At 47.2% G+C, this 19,997-nt stretch overlaps 1 protein-coding gene and 1 pseudogene across 4 annotated transcripts in view; one reads left to right on the top strand and one right to left on the bottom strand.

The window, feature by feature from the left end:
* The window catches only part of Katnal1 (katanin catalytic subunit A1 like 1), a 60,867-nt gene extending 45,348 nt beyond the window's left edge, over positions 1–15,519 (top strand). For all 4 annotated transcript variants that reach the window (XM_048418768.3, XM_048418782.3, XM_048418773.3 and 1 more), the window contains exons 10-11: positions 4,894–5,020; positions 7,245–15,519. In XM_048418768.3, coding sequence (XP_048274725.1) covers positions 4,894–5,020; positions 7,245–7,443 — 326 coding nt within the window. In that variant the 3' untranslated portion in view covers positions 7,444–15,519. The remainder of the gene's footprint in view (positions 1–4,893; positions 5,021–7,244) is intronic.
* Positions 9,536–17,933, bottom strand: LOC125390406 (cell division control protein 42 homolog; annotated as a pseudogene).
* Between the last annotated feature and the right edge of the window lie 2,064 nt (positions 17,934–19,997).

The following is a 19,997-nucleotide window of genomic DNA, read 5'->3' as shown; positions in this document are numbered from 1 at the left end:
CCCTATCTTAAAATTCTTGGGTCTGGAAAGATGGCCAGTGGTTAAGAGCTTTGGCTGCTTTTTGAGAGGGCCCAGCACCAACATGACAGCTCACAACCATTTGTAACTTGAATCCTAGGGGCTCCACTGCCATCTTTGGGCTGTGCAGGCATTGCATACACAGGGTGCATAGCCGTATAGGCCGACAAACGCCCGTGCATGAAAACACTTGGCCTTGTGATTTTATCTAAGTTTATAGTTGTTTGCCACAGGACGGCTGGTCTGGTATCAGTTACTTCTCTTTGCCTCGAAAGGGAAGCCTTGCCTATGAATTTTGAAACCGTATTTTATAGCCTATGACTTGATCACTATTGTGGCTTGGCCTTCAGTCTATGTATTATAATTATTGGTAGAATCTCAGCTTCAGGCTCTGCCTCGTGGCTCCTTTGCTGGCTGTTACTCTCCCATGACTTAAAAACATTTCTCTTTCATACAGCGGTGCTTAATTACTAGTTGAGCGGTGAAATGGTCTCACCTACAGCAGTAGCTGGAGTGACTCCCCTCAGAGACACAGCCGTCCTGCACTGTCGCACCAGTGACTTGAACACGTCTGTCCCAAAGGCCTCAGGCTCATTTTCATCTCCCGAGCGCTGTATCTTCAGGTGGAGGTTTCCGAGTTGTGCGCTCTCTCTCTCTCTCTCTTTTTTTTTCCTGGAAAACTTGAAACAATTCCTGCCTGTTGTCTTCCCGCTGTAACTACTTCTGTGTTGTACACGTGAACAACTCAGGCAGGCTCGTTTATTAGCATTCTCGGTTTAGTCAATAGCTGGCAAGTCAAGTACTCTTGTCCCTTCTTCTAGGAAAGAAACAGGACGTCCTCAGAACGCAGCAGCGCCACAGAGTCCTCGCTAGCACACTCTCTTCCTGACTGCTGACCACTGTCATTCCTTTTATAGAAGCCATTTATTGTTTTTCCTTGTAATTTTATCACTTAATGTATTTCCAAACAGCTTTATCTCTTTTGCAATTTTATATAAATTCATTCACAAAATGGTGTCTCTTTGCCTTGCTGCTTTTTCTCAGTGTGTTTTTAGAGACTCTGCGTTACCACACACAGATATGGTTATAGTTCCTTCCTGGTGCCATGTGGTGCTCTACTGTGTTTGGGTTTTTAGGGGTGCTACTGCAGGCACCACAACCTACTCGCGTCTACCGACAGAACTACACTGGCTCATAGCTGAGTAAGTCACAGAGTCCAAGCTGCAGGTGGAATGGACCCGGGTGTGGTGCATGTGGAGATCTCTCCGAGACGTCAGTGCTGGGGATGCTGAAAAGTGTTATCAGCAGTGGGAGGATGGGGAAGAGGAAACTTTGCTGGCAGCCAGCTTCCGTGCGACAGAGAGATGGTTCTGGATACTGGAAGGAGTGACAGAGGAGAGAGGAACACCCACACTCCTCCTGGGCACAGGCAGAGGTCATCCAGAGCACAGGTGCCACCTTTCCTCCTTCCATTGATGGGCTGGTGTTCTGGTCTGTGTGACTTTACCTTGAAGGGGATGCGAGACTAGGTGCACCTCAGTCAGATTAACCCTGAAGTATGGTTCCAGACAAAATATTTTTCTAGAAATCAGCCTGCTTATGTGCAGGGTGAGTGGAATCTGCCCGGAGGGTAAGCCAGCCAGGAGGACAGACACAGGATGCCAGACCTTCTCATCCTGTCCTAGCCATGGGCCATCTGTGGAGCCAAGGGAAAACAGTATTTCCTTCTAAGGAGATTGTCGAGTCTCTAGGAAAGGAGCCGAAGCCACTGTAAGCTGGAGCACAGAGCACAGGGCCTCTCAGCAAGGCTGCTGGGGAAGTCATGACCTGGCTGGGTTTACCCAGTATCAATGCTGCCAGTCACCTGAGCAAGCGAGGAGAAAGGGCTCTGATTCCTTAGGATCAAGGCTGTGTAGGCATCTCTCACTCTGAGGCCCCTCTCTTTGTCAGCACATGGCCTCCTCCTGAATACGTGTGTGTCCTAACCTTTTAATGAGAACATTGGTGATACTGGGGTAGGGCAGACTCATGTGACCTCATTGTATCTTTTTAAAAACCCCTGTCACCAAGTGCAGTCACATTCCAAAGGACTTGGAGTTAGGACTTCAGCATAAGAATATTTGAGGACATGGTTCTTCTGATAATTAGGACTAATTATTCAAGCATTTTTTTTTCTCCACACCTTTGTGGTGTGTGGTGTGTGTGTCATGTGTTGCATGCATGTGGACCTGTGTGCAGGAGTGCTGTGCACACGCCTCTGGAGACCAGATCAGTGCCGGGGTCCTCATCTCTCACTCCTGTCTCTACAAACCTGGGCTCATTGACTGAGTAGATTTGCTGGACAATGAGCCTTCAGGACCCCGGTTTTGCCCCCACTTTAGGACCCTAGTTCTGCCCCCTCCTTCAGGACCCAGGTTCTGCCCCCTCCTCCAGGACCCCAGTTCTGCCCCCTCCTCCAGGACCCCGGTTCTGCCCCCTCCTCCAGGACCCCGGTTCTGCCCCCTCCTCCAGGACCCCGGTTCTGCCCCCTCCTCCAGGACCCCGGTTCTGCCCCCTCCTCCAGGACCCCGGTTCTGCCCCCTCCTTCAGGACCCCGGTTCTGCCCCCTCCTTCAGGACCCCGGTTCTGCCCCCTCCTTCAGGACCCCGGTTCTGCCCCCTCCTCCAGGACCCTGGTTCTGTCCCCTCCTCCAGGACCCTGGTTCTGTCCCCCCTTCAGGACCTCGGTTCTGCCCTCTCCTCCAGACCCTGGTTCTGCCCCCTCCTCCAGGACCCCGGTTCTGCCCCCCCTCCAGGACCCCGGTTCTGCCCCCCCTCCAGGACCCCGGTTCTGCCCCCCTCTCTTTCAGGACCCTGGTTCTGCCTCCCAGTTCTGCCTTCTTTCCAGTCCAGGAATTAAGGATTCCATGTGTTCACTTCCAGATTTTGATGTGTGTGCTAGAGATCCAAACTCAGGTCCTGAAGATTCAACACCAAGCCGTGTACCTGCTGAACCATCTCTCCAGCCCCAGTCCTCCTCTTTAAAAAACATCTATCTTGAGAATTCTCCCTAAGATCATGAACTATTTTCCTAGTTCTTTTCTAAAATGCTTATAATTTTACATTTATTTTACTTGTAATGTATTGGCACTGATTTTTGTACATAGTATGAGGGGAAACTGGATCTCCTTCTCCCCGAGGACAGACTTAACATTTCCGTATTGCCTGACCCACCTGTTATAACCTGGAGTCGGATGTCCCCCACTCCTGTTTCTGTCCGCTGATGTGTTTGTCCCCACAGCGTCCCACTGGCAGAAACTGTGGCTTTGCAGGCCGTCTTGTAAACTGTTAGCAGCGATTCTTCCACCTTGCGGTTCCTCTAGAACACCTCGGTGGTGCTTGGTTCTTCCCGTATGCATTCGCGTTGTAGAATCTGCCAGGAGATTCTGTAAATAGACCTTTTCGAACATTCGTGGGCATGCTTTGATGTTGTGAATTGGGGAAAGAATTGTGTCATGAAAGAAAAAAAAACAGACTTGTAGGGTCTGACTTGAATGGGAGACGCGGATGAGACAGGGTGTGAGTGCAGGATGTGATGGTTAGCAGCCACGAGGCTGGGCAGACAGGGAGAGTCACCTTGAGTTGTGATTCAGCTACTGCTTAGGTCCTGCTGCTGTCTTTCCAAGTTAGTGAAGAATATGGATCTGTCTTTGTTCTCAGGAGATGCTACTCATGAGCATGTGGGTATGATGTTACCTGCACCCAGCTCGCAATTCACGAGTGTCCGTGGAGGGAGAAGTAGGAAGCTCGAGCAGTGTTACTAGCAACCAGTGGATTAAAATAACAGTTGAGGAAAATTAAACCTTTTGTATCTTAGGGAACAGAGACCAAGGCAAACCTGCTATGGTCTGTCATAGCGCCTATTCAAGCAGGTCTGCCACCAAGTGCCGCAGTAAAATGCCAAGTAGCTCAGTAGGGAGCCCCATGAGCACCAGCACTGGGGGAAACCGTGGTGGCAGCAAGTGGCGCAGGACTAACTTTCTAAGTAGCAGCTTCGCTAATGAGCTGTCTGTGCTCACTGCTAATTCCTCGGAGCCTCTTAGACCCACTGGGAGGGTTCCATAAATCTGTCATTCTAACACGGGAGCTGAGCCACTTATAGGAGTTACTTCGTTCAGTTGTATTTGATAAAGTAGGCCAAACCATTTTTCAATCGTAAAATGAATTTTATGTGTATAGTATTTTGTCAGCATGTATTATATATACCAAATGCATGCAGTGTCTGTGGAACCCAGAATATGGTGTCAGACCCCCTGGAACTGGAGATAGTTACAGATGGTGTGAGCCCCCGGTGGGTGCTGGGAACTGAACTCAGTTCTTCTGCAAAGAGCAGCAGGTGCTCTAGACTGCTGAGCTGCGCTCCCCCCCCCCCCCCACCATGATTTACTCAGAAGCAGTTCTGGCATTTGAATACAGTGTTTGTCTATCATGGAGAGCTCAGGTCTTCAGTTCTCATAGCAGGCCTTGGATCTGTAAGGAGAATGAAGTCCCTGAACTTCTCAGTGGCGACATAGAGAGGAGAATGCCTCTGCATTGAGCGGCAGATCCAAGTGCTGGGGGACTATCCAGATCACTGGGGAACTATCCGGAGCGCTGGGGGACTATCTGGAGCACTTGGGGACTATCCGGAGCACAGGGAGGACTATCCGGAGCACTGGGGGAATATCTGGAGCACAGGGGACTATGCAGAGCACTGGAGCGCTGGGGGACTGTCCAGAGTGCTTGGGGCTCACCATCTCTGACTCTTCTTCATAATGCTCTCTTGGCCTGGATGTTGTATGGGATTCCTCAGCAAAATGATCTGTAAATTTACACAAACCATTTTGTCTTCCAACAGCAAAAGGAAGAGCCGAGCTTCTGAAGATCAGCCTTCGGGAGGTGGAGCTGGATCCTGACATTCGCCTGGAGGACATTGCAGACAAGATTGAGGGCTATTCCGGCGCCGACATAACTAATGTCTGCAGGTGTGTCTTTGTGACCTGTGACCCTGGCGTCAGCTTTAGTGTTATAGGACAGCTAGTCTCTAGGTCAGTGGAAGAGTCCCAGACAGAGGGCAGCAGCCCATTCCCTTGAGAGGCTTTCCTGCTGGTGCACTGGCTTCTTTTTTTCAATGAGCTTTACTTTCTTCTACAAAAAAAATACTTTTGAGGCTATAATATAATTACATTATTCTCCCTTTTTTCTTCTTCCCCAGTGACTGCCAAAGCGTGAACTATCTAACAGTAGACATGGCAATAAGAAGGTAGCCAAGCTCAGGAGGCCTCAACCCTAGACAAGGAACTGTAGGCAAAGGAATGCTAAGAGCAGGAGAAACCGTCTTCCCCATGGAGCAGCCGCCAGCAAGCTATCCAGTGCCACATGGTCAGCCCTGAAAACACACATCCACCTAATAGTATACGGAAGTGTCCCCTTAACACATGCCTTCATTGGTTGTTAGACAATGATTTTTGCTTTCTTCTGCTCTTGATACCAGATCCTCTGTTGCCCAGAGTATAAATTCATGGTCCTCCTGCCTCTGTCTCAGGAGTGCTAGGGTTACAGATGCTCACTTAGGGTTTGGGATTTTCCCCTTTGTGGCACTGGGCACAAACATAGGGTGTTGTACATGCTGGGCAAGCGCTCTCCACCGATGAGCTCCAGCCCCACTCCTCACTTAGACTTTTATTATCCCGAGAACCGCTGTGTCTTACTTGGCAATAACAGCCGAGCAGCCTCTGGCTAGTTAACTTGTTGGAGCCCAGCTATACGGATGGAGGCAATGTTGTGTGCTTTATCGGGCAAATTTGAACCACATGCAGATGAATGAAGTTGGCCCGTTTCATCGGTGCAAGAAACACACGTTTTCTTTCTCTTTCACTTTAGGGTTTCATAATTTTTAGACACATCACCCGATAAAGAGAATTTTTTGTTCTTATTTGGAGAAGTCTGCGTAACTGGTCTCAGCAGCCTTCCCTGGAAGCGTTGGCGCTTGCCTGTTTTTCTCATGTTTTCTGCTAGTGTTTTTCTAGGTGTGTCTGAGTCCAAAGGCCCAACGCCCACTGTAGTTTTCACAGTCTCTAGTAAAACCTGGCAATCCTGAAGGTGTGGCTGGCTTGTCCTCCCAAGTAGGTCTTGATGAGAACCTAGCCATTTCTTCGAAACCTTCTTTTATATTTATAGTTGGGCAAAGGGGCTGAATGAAGTCAGAAGCCCGAGTTTCTACTGTTGGCTTCCCACAAACATCCGTGTAGGGAGCTCTCTCCAGTATGTGAATATGCTCATGCCCTGCCTTTCATTCCTGCTGCTCGGGCTGTGGACTGACTCACACAGATCAAATTATTTTCACATTAGCCATATGCTCATTCCAAGTATGCAGCTCTGGATTCCAAAATTGGACTTCCTCTTCCTAAACTTCCTGGCTGTTTTAGAGGCACAGAGAAGGAAAGAGTACTGAGTGCTAGCTGAGTTTGCCCCGGGCTTCTGTGATAAATCTATCTTTTCCTGTCCTGTGTGTGCAGGAACATGAATGTGTCCAGATATCTGTGCACATGTGTGTACATGCATGTTGGAGGTCAGAGATCAATTCTGGGCTTTGTTTCTCAGGCGCTGGCCACCTGGTTTTTTGTGTATGGTACATATGGGCCGGTTTCTTTTGCTTTTTCTTCTTTTGCAGGGTCTCACTGTGTATCTCTCGCTGGCTATGTAAACCAGGCTAGCCCTAAACTCATAAAGGTCTGCCTGCTTCTGTCTCCTGGTTACTGGGACTAAATGTGTGCCCTACCACACCTGGCCTTTCCCTGTTTTTGTTTGTTTGTTTGTTTGTTTTTTAAGACAGAGTCTCTCAGTGGCCTGAGGTTTGCGAAGTAGGCTAGGCTAGCTAGCTAACAAGTCCTATGGAAATCTGTTTCCACATCCCCAACCTTAAGATTACCAGCATGTGCCAATATACCCAGCATTTTGGGGGTGGGTGGGGATTGACCCCCTGGTCCTTTGTGCTTTCATAGCCTGCACAGTTCTAGCCGAGCCACCTCCCCAGCTGTGTATGAGTTGTTAACCTCTTCTGAAATTTCAGGACGAAGGGTGAATTTCTGAGTGGCATCATAGGAGCACGTATAAAATAGCCCTTGGCACGTTTGCCATAAGCTTGTTATAGCTAGACGTGTCGAGAGCGTGTGCGGCCCGGCTACTGACTGCTCTGCCTGGTTCCAGGGACGCGTCTCTGATGGCCATGAGGCGGCGCATCAGCGGCCTGAGTCCAGAAGAGATCAGGGCCCTGTCCAAGGAGGAGCTGCAGATGCCAGTCACCAGAGGGGACTTCGAGCTGGCGCTGAAGAAAATTGCCAAGTCTGTCTCTGCCGCCGACTTGGAGAAGTACGAGAAGTGGATGGTTGAATTTGGATCTGCGTGATTTTTGTCAGCTCTTCCATTTCTGGTATTTTTACCTATAAAGTGTGAAGAAATTCCTTAAATTTAAAAAAATCTGGAATTTTTCGTCAGAGAAAATTTCACTTAAACGCCAAAACAAAGCAAAATGTCTAGAGCTACAGAGAAAGGCAGTTGAGAGATGAGACGTCTGTAGAGTCCGCTGGCTTCGAGCTAACAAGCCTCGTCCTCATGCCACAGAGCTCGCAAGCCAGTGGGCAGGGCTGAGGGGTGGGGCTGTGCTGGAGGGCCTCGCTTACAGAGCCTTGGCAAAATGTTCTTGCTTACTTGCATTCATTGTCTGTTTTCCCAGTTCTTTGCTCTCTGATCATAAAAGACACATATGTGCACCAGGTGCGAGTGCACAGACACAAACAGACACACATAGACACACACACACACACACACACATACACACACATACACACACACACACACACACACACACACAGCAAAACTCAGTTTCTGCCAAATTTATTAATTGTCATTTTGAGAATGATAGATAGTAAATTCTGAAAGAAATAATGAATTTTAAATCTGTAGAACTTAATGCTTACTGTTAGGATCTAATATGTAGTTAGAATTTTCCCTTCTCTGCCAGTTCTTCTTAGCTGCTGGCTTCTGTCTATTGAGGAATAGTCTGATCTATGGTTTTTCCCTGCCATATAGTCATTTTTTTGCTAGTGCCTCTGCTATGTCATTTGGGAAGAATCTTACTTTGCTAGCAGTTGTCTTCACCCTACTCTCCAGAATTCTCACTTTTTTTCAATATGCTCAAATCAATAGAGCGATTGTTTCTTCTCACTTCCAACACTGCTTTTATGTTGAGTTTGACTTTCGTGTTTAAGATAAGTACCCTGAGTTCTAAACAAGTCTAGCCTCTAGGCTAATGCAAAACAAAAATCTCCTTTTCTTCCATATGCTAGTATTTTGCCAGTTTGTATGTGTTTACCACATGTGTTGTACTTCCTGAGGAGGCCAGAAGAGGGCATTGGATTTCCCTGGAATTGAAGTTACAGGCAGTTGTGAGTCACCATAAGGATGGTGGGAATAGAACCCAGATCCTCTTCAAAAGCACTCAGTGCTCTTAATTGCTAAGCCATCTCCCAGCCCCACAAATAAAATCTCTTATGGTTCTCAGACAGCTTATTTTGCAAACAGAATACTAACAGTGAACAATACTCAATAATTAGAAAGTTTTCCTTCTAAGACCCTGTGTATGCAATGAGATTAGAATAATAATACGACATGCTCATTAGACATGGAATTAGACAGTAGGAAGACCTCAGAAAGGGAGCTGCATGGATCCAGTCACAAGTCCTGGGTCCTCAAGTTGATTCTCTGTAATTAATTATGTCCATCCATTTGGATCATCAGGCAATCCATGCTTCCATAGTCAACTTAAAAAGCGTGCCTGTGGTAAATCCTGAAACCTTGATTCTCACGCCTACTATTTTAAAACTATACACATCCTATAGCACTTTCAGAATCTCTCACTGTGATGCTTAAGATATTTGATCTCTTTTCCTTACTCAAACCTGTTGTGTTCTTTTCAGGTAATCTAAATCTGACTCTCCAAGCTCCTGGGTTCATCTCATTCCTAGAAAGTGTCCTCTTCTGAGACACACATTATACATTTCAAATCGGAAGACATGATCTTATCGTGATGGGACTAATTATTGAAGAGTTAGGAAGAGAGACAGATGAGCAAGCTTGTGTTTACTTGTTTATCTTGAGGAAGGGTCTCGCTTGGAAGAGCTGTCTGAGCTGCTCTTCCGCTCTTGGGCTCAGGTGATCTTCCCGTTTCAGCTTCGTGAGTAGCTGGGACTCTAGCCGTACCCCCAGGTTATTTATTTATTTATCTATTTATTTATTTATTGACTTGTGAATAGTTTTGTTTGTTTAATGTCATCTGAAAAGAATTTTCTACAAAGAAGTGAGACACAAGGAAGCATTGGTTCAGCACTGATGAATCCACACAGTTAGGACTGGGAAAGGAGTAGGCCACCTAAACATTCTTAAAAATTGGAACCTACAAACAAAATAATCTGATAAAATCTATTAATACTTCTGAAGAGTTAGGAGATTCTTGCCTTTTTCCTTGAATGAGAGAGCTCCAGCCAGTTGTTCAAGGGTTCCTCATAGGCATGGAAGGAAAGGAGGGGATAGCCTGACTGGTCCCCGTGCTGGTTGAGTATGCTCCCCAGCCCACATGTCATAGCATCGTACTGAAGCAGGCCTGTGACCGCGTCACCTGCAGGGAGATGGCAGTTGTCAGTAACCACGCCCTCCAGCACCGTCCCTTAGGGAAGCCTAGTAACGTTACAGTGATTGCAAATCTGGGCTAAGCTTATAAGAAAATGGCTGATGGGGCAAAAGAACTTCTTCTTCTTTTTCTTTTTTTTTTTTTTTTGTAAATTAGTGATTTGATTCATTTAGTGTACTTCAAAAGGTGCAATGCGTTTTTTCATTTGTCAGTGAAAGAAGTTAGAAACTCACCCCCAAATCAGCAAACGGCAAGCAAACACCCTTGAAGGCCACAGTCACGTACGTAGTGCGTCCTAGAAAGGGGGCAGGACAACCTCCATCCACTTTCTTGAGTTTCACCCAAGTCCGGATCCACTCAAGGGTGGAGAGAGACGGCAGCTTCCAAGGAGCGTGTTATTAAACAAGGCATTTCTACACGCCTTCCTAAGAGCTGGGGGGGGGGGACACATTTGTAGGATGTGGAAATAACCTCCTTAAGAGCTGTCCATTGGTTAACAACTTTGAAAAAACAAGACTAAGAACCCCACGCACACTCCAAAAGGAGAGAAGGGCTGGGGGTGAGGGGGACCTAAGATGCCCAGATAACTCTCCAAAAGAAGCATGACAACCCAGATTAGTCTGGTACAAGTCACCACAGCATGCCTTGCCTTCAAACAAAACAAAACGGCGGTGGGCTTTTGTTGTTGTTTTAAAAACAAGGAAACAAAAACTAGCACTTATCACTTTTCAGACAATACACAATTATTCAAAACTAACTTGCTGGAAGGGGGACCATACCAAAGGGTGCGTGTGGGGAGGTTCAGGGCATCTGTCATTATTGCAGAAATGACTTTTGATTTTTAACCCTTAGTTTGATCAGACATTGCCGTTAGTGTGATGACAGCAGCGGCTGTGTGGAAAGGCTCTGGAAAGGCCTGGCGTGGCAGCACACACCTGAGACTGCAGGACAGCCAAGAGTGCTCCACCACACAGCTCCTTAGGCCTTTCTGTGTGAAGGCGGAGCCTTCGCTTACTGCCTTCCAATCCTGGGCCAGCTCTTCAGCAGTCCCTCAGTGATAGGCTTCTGTCTGTTCTTGGCAAGTTTCCCAATAGTAGAGGGGATATCTCTGAGATCAGTTTGGGTTCCAACAAGTATGAAAGGAGTCTTTGGAGAGTCGTGAGCTATCTCAGGTCCCTGCTTTTCTTTCACATTTTCAAATGAGGATGGAGAAACCACTGGAAAACATACTAGAAAAATGTTTGTTTGTGGGTGACTCAGCGGCTGCAGTCTGTCATGATCCACTTGCCCTGCAGTATCAAAAAGTCCAAGAGCACATGGCTCTCTACCAGTCCTAACTGTGACTGCACAGCTGTTAAAACAGCTGGACCCGCTCCAGCGGAGACTTGTTTGTTGTATAAGCTATCAGGAGGCAGGTTCTGTCATCATCTCCATCGCCGGCAACAATGCACTCAGTGTCTGCACTCTGGAAATAGTTTTGTGTCCACTTTTAATATTTCAGATTAGATGTTGACCTCAGCTTCTCCATCAGGGCATTGGCAGAATTCCCCAGATAATTTATAAACATTTAAAATGAGCAGCCAACGTGGAGGGCGAGGCAGGAGGATCACTAGGAAATGGAAAGGACCCAGTGTCCTCCAGCTGCTGAGTGGGTAGTAGAATGCAGCACATCCTCTGACTTCCGTGGCCCCAGGCACGCAAACATACATGTAGTCTGAATCCAGCCTGCACAAACATACATGTAGTCTGAATCCAGCCTGTGCAGCATAGCAAGGCCCCATCTTCAAAAACAAACAGAAATAAATAACCCCACTCAAATTCTCTAGCAAACCATCACCATCTAATAATGTTGTTCACAAACAAACAAACACAAAGAAGCCTCTCTGTCACTCCGGGTCAGTAGGCCTTTTCTGGATTTTGCATTACTTCCTTTGCATCAATCGAATTTTTCTTAATCCTTCATATAATTCCGTGCAGCATTTGCGCATCCATCCTAGGGTAGGTGGTGTTTGCTGCAGCTGAGTTAGGTGGGAGAGTCAGGTGTCTCTACAGCCCTCCGGTCCCTTTTGGCTGTCAATGGACGGCAAAGGCTTTGCATGTCTTAAACCCTTGGAAGGGTCTGGCACAGGCCCCTCCAGATGTCTCTCATCCCTGTCTTGGCCGCAGGAGACGTTTGCTTGCTTCTCAGTTGTAAGGCCGATGTGTTATCCCAGCAGAGGTGGTTGGTTCTGTCCTTTGAAAGCAGGAGCATTTGGGGCCACAGCACAGTGACTGGTGTGTGCAGGCTTCCTTCACGGGAGCCATGGACAGCCCCTGCCTGGGCGCACTGTGCTGGTCACTCTCTGTGCACAGGACGGTGGGTGGAGGCCGCGCAGCTTGCAAAGCTGCTGCAGACAGTGAAGCTCTGGCTGGCCATTTTTTTCAGTAACTGTCACTCCTGACTTCCGTGCTAAAGCACAAGTTTAGCTCATGAATGGAGAGACACAGTGATCTCTGTGCTTGGGGAAGAGAATATACAAACAGGCTTTCCTCTCTCCTCTTTGGCCTTTGATTTGTCTTAAAATGAAAAGTTTTAAATAGTATAAAGGAATTAAAGCTCAATTGCAATGCACCCATTTTATTTTTCCATGCGACAGTTACACACGTACTTATGATAAGATGTGCCCATGAAATGTGTTTGCTGTAAATGTTTTGCTTCCATAATTCTTTTTTTTTAAAAAAAAAAAAGAAAGTAAATGAATATTGGTGAAATGCCCCAGACAAATGGCTTGGGAAACTCCAGCATGGGAATGCAGTGACATCACAGCCCTTTCAGCAGTGACCCAGACACACTGGGCTCTGACTTCGGTCATCAGAAATCCTCAGACACCGCAGGGCACCCTGCCATGGGCTTCCCAGGAGCACCTGTGTCACAGTTTCCTCAAATAGCTGTTTAACCTCAGACAGCTCAGAGAGTGGAGCGGGGTGGGGCTGCACCCAGAGGAGGGCGGGCAAGTGCCCGGGCTCTAAAACCAGCAGCTGTCGGGAAGGTTCACGCAAGGCCAGCTCACAGCGTTGCCTGTTGCTCGTCTGTCCTTCTGTGTCGTGACTCTGTAGGGTTCAGTGGTCTCTTCGGTCTGAGGTATCTAAGGCCATGAGTCTTCCTTCCTTCCTTGGATGCACTAAAGGATCCCGACTCTGCCCAAGCATAGACAAGCTGACCTCCTCTTCCTCGTCCACTTGAGGTGGAAGTGAAGAGCTGGAAAAGTCATTTGCACAGCGCGTCTGGCTTTGGCTCCCCTAGTGTCGTCTTCTTCAGTCCTTTTCCCCCATAGCAATGCATTTCCACTGTTATGTTATTAAATATAGGTCACACTACAGTATGCCCTGTGCTTTGGGGGAAAATGGTAGGTGGGACTTGGCCTTTTCCAAGCAAAGGTCATTTAACTCGGTATGAAGAAAGAATCAGGAATATTCCAACTTTTTTGTATCTTTGTTTTGTTTCTTAATGTTCTGAATGTATGGTATTAAATTTGTGGTGCATACAGCATTTATGTGACTCTTTGAGTCAGTCACAACAGAAGCAGGAGGACACAGTTGAAGGACACATCAGGATAGACTATGAAACCTTACGTGTTTAATTCTCATCTTCACTAATTATTTTGTAGTTTTTTTTTACTTTGTTTGAATTACTATATGTTTACTTATTTATAATTTTAATTTAGGTTTTTCATACTTATTTATTTAATTTTTGGATCATTTGCTTTTGATATTGTTTCTTAACATGAAACTGAGTAAAAAATTAAATCTGTACAATAATATATTTTTGCATATTTACTTAATAGTAATTCTTTGAATTTTTATTAGTTTTTTTTCTCTGAAAATTCTAATTTTGATGATATTTCTCATTTCAGGTGCCTTGTTAATAAAACTATATTAAGATGATGCTACAAAATTATTTTTGCTTTGCTTTTCTCAGACCTTGAGAAAACTAAAAACAAACCTAAAATCTAAATATTGGCTTATTAGTAGTGGTATGGGATTGGTACGGTTGGCACCACATGGGGATTGACGCAGGGATTTCTGCTATGAACGGGCGAACACAAAGTCTGCTCCCCCGCCCTCAGTGAGCTGAGCATGCTCGCCCTCGGGAGAGGAGCCAAGGGCTCAGTCTCCTCACTTAGTTTCCCCTCTCCCTGCAGGTCTGTTTTTTCAGGTGCCGTCTTCTCTGCTGCTCTGGCCTCCTCCTGTTAACTTTCAAATTTTAAACTAGAATTTTAATTTTTAATTTTTTAAAATTATTATTTATTATATTGAGGCAAGATCTAGCCATGTAGCCCTGGCTGTCCTGGAACCACAATGTAGACCAGGCTGGCCTTGAACTCACAGAGATCCTCCTACCTCTGCCTCCCAAGTGCTGGGGTTAAAGGCGTGCGCCACATACCCAGCTTAACTTGAATTTTGTTTTTGAACACATTTGCCATCCCTCCTCTGGCAAAGCCAGGGTCTCCAAATGACCCTTCTGTGAAGCCTAGAAGTTGCTTCTCCCCTTGTGGGACCGGCCTCTTTCTTTGAGTGTGTCTCATCCCATGGAGCAGATCCACACACAGCGCATGCTCTGCTAGCTTCTCAGATTTCTGCAAATCCAAATCCACACGCTGATCTTAAACACCTGGAGCCCCGCCGTTCCCCTGTCCACCCTCTGAGAACCTACAGACTTTAGGAAAGCCCTCCTGCTCACACAGCTGTGTGACTGGTGAGCATTCATTGTCCTCGGTGGCCACTCAGTGGACACAGCGTCCAGTGGGACCCCTATGTGTCAGAATGGCTCGGAGGTGTGCCACTAAGAGTTTGGTTCCGGTGTTTGTCATCCAGTATTTGAAACTAATTAATAAAAAGAGGTTCTCAGTCATTGTCATCTTTCAATGCTGCTTTCTGCACTGCTGTCTGCTGTGTTTGTGTGTGAGCTGTGATGTCGGGATAGACATTTAGAGAGCCGGCTGTTGGTGGTATCTCCTGTGGCTTACTGTGGATGTGACATGTGCTTCCCGTGGCTACAGGGACAGCATGCCACCCCCCTCCCCCCCAGCTGACAGTAATCTGTGTTCGGACTTTCCTCCGGAAGTCACATGTTGGCCACTTGATATTTTTTCTGTGCAATATACTAATAAATTTAAGGTTGATGTAGTAAATGTGTGTAGTTTTCCAATTAATCATTTTAATAAATATTTATGTGATGCTGTTGCATAATGGAAGTTCTGTATGGTGAATTTTCTAGATCGTGAGTCTTGTTTGATGATACCCCAAAAGCCATTTCCTGAATTATTGGACTTTAGTTTTTAGAGACCTTTTAGGAAAACAGGAGCAGACATGGTTCTTCCAGGCCCCGTCCTCCCGCACCAACACCGCAGCTCCCCTCGACTAGCATGCTGCACTGGTGTGGTCCGCGTGCTCTGGCATGCAAGTGCATAGCTTGCAATGGGCTTCGGTCTGCATTTTGACAAGATTTTGACAAGAGTACAATGCACGTACCTACCACACCTGTTTCATGGACAATCATTTCGCTGCCCTGAAAGCCCCATGGGCCACCTGCTCTGCATTTTCCCTGCCACCTCCCAGGCCCTCCAGCCGTGCTCCTGTCTCCGTAGTTTCACCTTTTCCACCTCTCAGTCTAGTTGAACCAGAACACATAGCTTTTTAGACTTCTGTGCATCACCCGCGAATCAGCTGCACCTTTAACTTTTCTCTGTTTGTACCGAAAGATGTCTCATGACTTCTAACTTCTGCAGTTTATGAATAAAATGGCTGTAAACCATGCTTCATATTTACAGTGTTCACATGTGGGGGTTTGTGTGAGGAGGTACTAAGTTCTTCAGCTCCTTCGAGTAAATACCTCCAGTTGTGCTCCCTGAGCAGCCTAAGACAAGTTTCTAAGAAACGACAGCACTGTCTTCCTGTGTGGCCAAGGCCCTCTTGCATGTGTACTAGCAGAGAATGTGTGATCCCCTTGCTCCAAACCCTTACCAGCAATTGGTGGTGGTGGTGGTGTGGATTTCACCACTATGGTGAGTGTGTAATAGCTGCTTTAATTCACTTGTTCCCAGCCACAACTGATGGTGAGCATCTTTTCATATGCTCATTAATTTGAAAACTACTATTTTATTTTTATGTATAGAGTTTTGTCTGTGTTTTCTGTATGTGTAGTACATTCATACACTCCTGCAGAGGCCAGAAGAGGGTGTTGGATCCCCTGGAACTGGAGTTCTGGATGATTGTGATCCACCATGTGGGTGCTGAGAATTGGAAACTAAGTCCTCTGGGAGAGCAACCAGGGCTCTTCACAGCTGAGCCATCTCTACGGCCCCCACCCAGTTATTTTAATGAGATTTAATTGGAGCCTAGACATAACACACTGTTGCTCTGGGTTCCTAAGTGAGAGATTTAATTTTTTTCTTTTCTTCGTGGTAGAGAATTAGGGGCTCCAAACACCTCTTTGGCATTTGTTTTTCAAATGTTGCTACCACTCTGTAGCACGAGTGACCTCTCTTCCTCCGCTGAGAATCATAGCAGCCGAGTACAAGCTGTCTGGGGACAGGGAAGAGGGGAGTTCTGGTGTGTGAGCTGTGTTGTCTCCCTTCCTTGGATTCTCTGTGATTCTTCCTAGTGCTTCGTGTTCATCCTGACAGGATCTGCCGTCACCTAGGAGACAAGCCTCTGGCACACCCATGAGGAATGGTGGAGATTGAGGTTAGCTTCTGGGGATGTCTGAGACACTGTGTCTTCACTGTGGGCTGGACCCGTCCTGGCTGGGATCCTGGGTTCCGACAGATGGAGAGAGTGAGTGGCAAGCATGCACTGGCAGGCATGTGTCTTTCCCTGCGTTCTGGTTGAGGATACCATGTGACCCATCGCATGGCATTCCTGCCACCCTGTCTCGTCACTGTGAAGGACTGTACTTTTGAGCTGTAAGCCAGACTCAACTTTTCTCCTTTAAGTGACTTTTGCCAGAGTATTTTTATTGAAGTCTCAGAAGAGAAACCAAGACACTTGGTTCCCAGAAGAGCTCTGGGGAGACCAAGCATGAAGCCGGGGTTTGCCTGCAGCTACATTGCCGCACACAGGGTCGTACCTGGAAGCAGATTAGTTTACTTCCTGTGACCACAAACCTTTTGTCCTTCTGGTAAGTGATGCCAAACTAGAAGAGGCCAGGGAGGACCAGCTTGTCCCACTCTGCCCCATAAGCCCTTTGCCCTTTGTCCAGGGCTGAGGGCCAGAGAAACCTGGAGCTGTGTGGGGGCAGATTGGGGGCAGAGTGGTGTTCACTGCTGGGGTTTCCCCAGAGAAACCAGGAGTTAATCAAGAAACCGAGAAAGCTGAGCGTGGCCTGGTCCTCTCACCCGCCCCCCATCCTTTATTTCCTTTCCAGTGAACAGACAGAGGAACGGGGATCCCCTGCCTCCCTTGGCTGGCTCCAGCTCTCACTCCTCACGGCGCTTGCTCCTCCGCACCCCACACAGGTGGGAAAGGAAGCAATCAAACCTCTCCCGATATTACCTTCTGTGGATGTGCCGAGGGAGCGGCTCATCATCACTCAGAGCTGAAGTCAGGGGCCAGTGACGGCACAAACATGTCTCTCTGGGCTGAAAAGCTGGCCAGAGATTTTAAGTGATCTTTTGATCTAGGAACCGATGCGTGTGCACTTCTCACCGCGAAGCGGTCTGCCAAAGGTAGGCAGCAAGGCAACAAGGTAGAGAGCAAAGTGCGTGCTATATGTGCAGCTAGAGTATTCCTTGTACAGTGTGCTGGGGGCCGGAAGCACTTAGGAGTCTGGGACTTAGGAGTATGTGTGTATATCTTAGGTCTGGGACTAAAGTCTAAACCCAGATCCTTTGTGTTGTACATATTTTCTAGATGGAGACTGAAGGTAATCTTGCAGCTTACAGTCCTTTTACTATACCTTTGTTTAAGCCGTGCCCTGTCATGAGGCTTGTTGGGGTGGGCTCTGCTTGTGGCATCTTGTCTAGCATTCTGATTCTGGAGCATTTTGGATTGGGGATGCCACGATGATTCGCTCAGGTTGACAATAGTTAAGAAATACAAGACACTGGCCTTGAAGAACCGAAGATGCCATCTGCAATGCTGAGTGTCTTCGAGATACGTTTATTGTCATCAGATTTCTGCTCAGCCTCCTGCAGACGAGGAGGCTGTAGGGCAACCGGCTGAAGGTACATGGCGCTCATGCAGGAGGACTGGAACCTAGCCTAGCTCAGGTTAGGCTCTGGATTACTCTGAGCAAAGCCAAATATACACAATAGATACTCGCCAAGTTTGCCCTGCTTTCTGAGATCCTTAACCGCTCACCTTCCCCTACCGGCAGGGCTCTTTGACCCGGACGTTTTTTTTAGAAGACCATCTTAACATCTCCTGTTGCTTTTCATGTTAGCGATGGGGGTGGGGGAAGCAATGCACCTGGGGCTGTTGCTGCCACTCGCTGTGTCCGAGGGCAGGTGTATGTTTCTTGTTTTTTTAGTGCAAGGCTTTATGGAATAAACTAAGCCTCCTGAGAGTTTCAAAGAATGCATTTGGAGCATCATGGAGGCGGCACGGCTCTCCAGCGCTTGGCCGTGCAGCCTCATTCTCCGGCTGTATGTATGGTTGTCATTAGCTATGGGGCACCATCGACGCTCCGCTCCACAGCCCGGCTTAGTGCTGCATGCTTCAGATGGCTTTCAGTTAGCACGTCTTCAATAATTTCTTACACAAATAGCTGACCGCAGTATGACTGCTCTTCTATAACATAAATCTTGGGTTGTGGTACTCGCGTTTCTTATGCAGTTAGGGGTAGATGAACTATTGTGCCCCATCTGAGGTTTGCCAGCTACCTCAGGCTATTTTTCAAGCATTTTGAAATCTATTTTGTAACCCTTCTCAGACACACTTTGCAAACACATTCCCTCTAGTGTTTAAACTCTCGCGCATCTTTAGGGAAATATAACCCATGTGTTTCTCATTCATTCTGCACTTCACTCATCAAAGTTGTTTTTTAAGAGCAGTTTGTTTTCTGAGAAGTTGTAAGAACCCTTCTCACGAATTCTGCTAGCCTCGGAAATCCACACCCCCGTTGTAACTTTTCCTCGGATGATGGATGTGGATACAGTGCTTTAGTTCAGCTGCAGCTGCCGAGCCTGACATCTAAGCTAGCCCCAGACTGACGATAATGAATTAGTCTGATTTCACGGTGAGAAGCAGCTTCATTCACTGTTTTTCCAAGCAAATACCAGCAAAGGACTTACAAAATGTGCGTGTGAAGGCCCGGAACGCTCGCTGCCTGTCACACTCAGTGGAGGTGAACTGCTCAAGCACACACACTGAGTGTGTAACCCAGCATCGCACACTGGGGTGTATTCGTCGTCCCATGAAAACAGCCCGGAAGGGGCTGGATGCGTAGCACAGTGGGTAGAACGCCTGCCTAGCATGCCTGAAGCCCCATTTTGGTTCCCTAACACTCCGAGGAAACAGGACTGAAATCCTGGAATTCAGAAGGTAGAGGAGGCAGGCGGGCTACCCTCAGCTACAAACAAGTTTGAGGCCAGGCTACACTGCCTGAGACCCTGGCTTCTAAAGAAATGACATGAATTCTGATAGGTCAACTTAGGTTTTGCCTGTATAGGTTGTATACCCCTTACCAGAGATGCTCAGGACCAAAGAAAGGTGCTTCAGCGTTTGAAGTTGTTTGGATTTGGGGATGTTTGCAGAGATTTTACTAATTGAGCCCATCCCGTCAGAAACTTTGAAATCCAAGATGGCTCGGAATCTGAGAGGAGTACCATGTCTGTTCCCTAAGTTCGTGATTTCCAAGATTTTGATTCTCAACTTTTCCTGAGAGTTTTTTCTTTTACAAGATATTATTCTCAACCAAATTAACAATTTAGTGGAGTTGCAATAGTTGATCTGATCTGTATTTTAGGAATATTTTCCACTGGAGATTTAGTTGAACGGGTTCCCGTTGCCCCGCAGTGGGGTTTTGAGAACGGCTGTTTGTTTAGCTCTGATTGAACCAGTTAGTAGTCATTGCAGTGAAGGTACAGGGAAGCTTGCCGACAGCTAAGTGGACAAAATGTCATAAGCCACAGTGACTCGGGGAAGATTGGCAGAGGCGTAGCGACGAAGCAAGGGGCTTGCTGGAGGCAGCTGGACACCACTCGGAGACACTAGGAGAGCCACACCGTCTGTCAGAGCTGGCAGGCACTTGGAAAGCGTGCATCCACTTAGCACAAGAACACACCTGACGCCCT

The sequence above is a fragment of the Myodes glareolus genome, chromosome 2 (assembly GCF_982192425.1).
Source record: "Myodes glareolus chromosome 2, mMyoGla1.1, whole genome shotgun sequence".
In the NCBI taxonomy this organism is placed as follows: Eukaryota; Metazoa; Chordata; class Mammalia; order Rodentia; family Cricetidae; genus Myodes; species Myodes glareolus.
The sequence above is the reverse complement of the archived record's forward strand: the minus strand, read 5'-3'. Positions and strand labels throughout refer to the sequence as shown.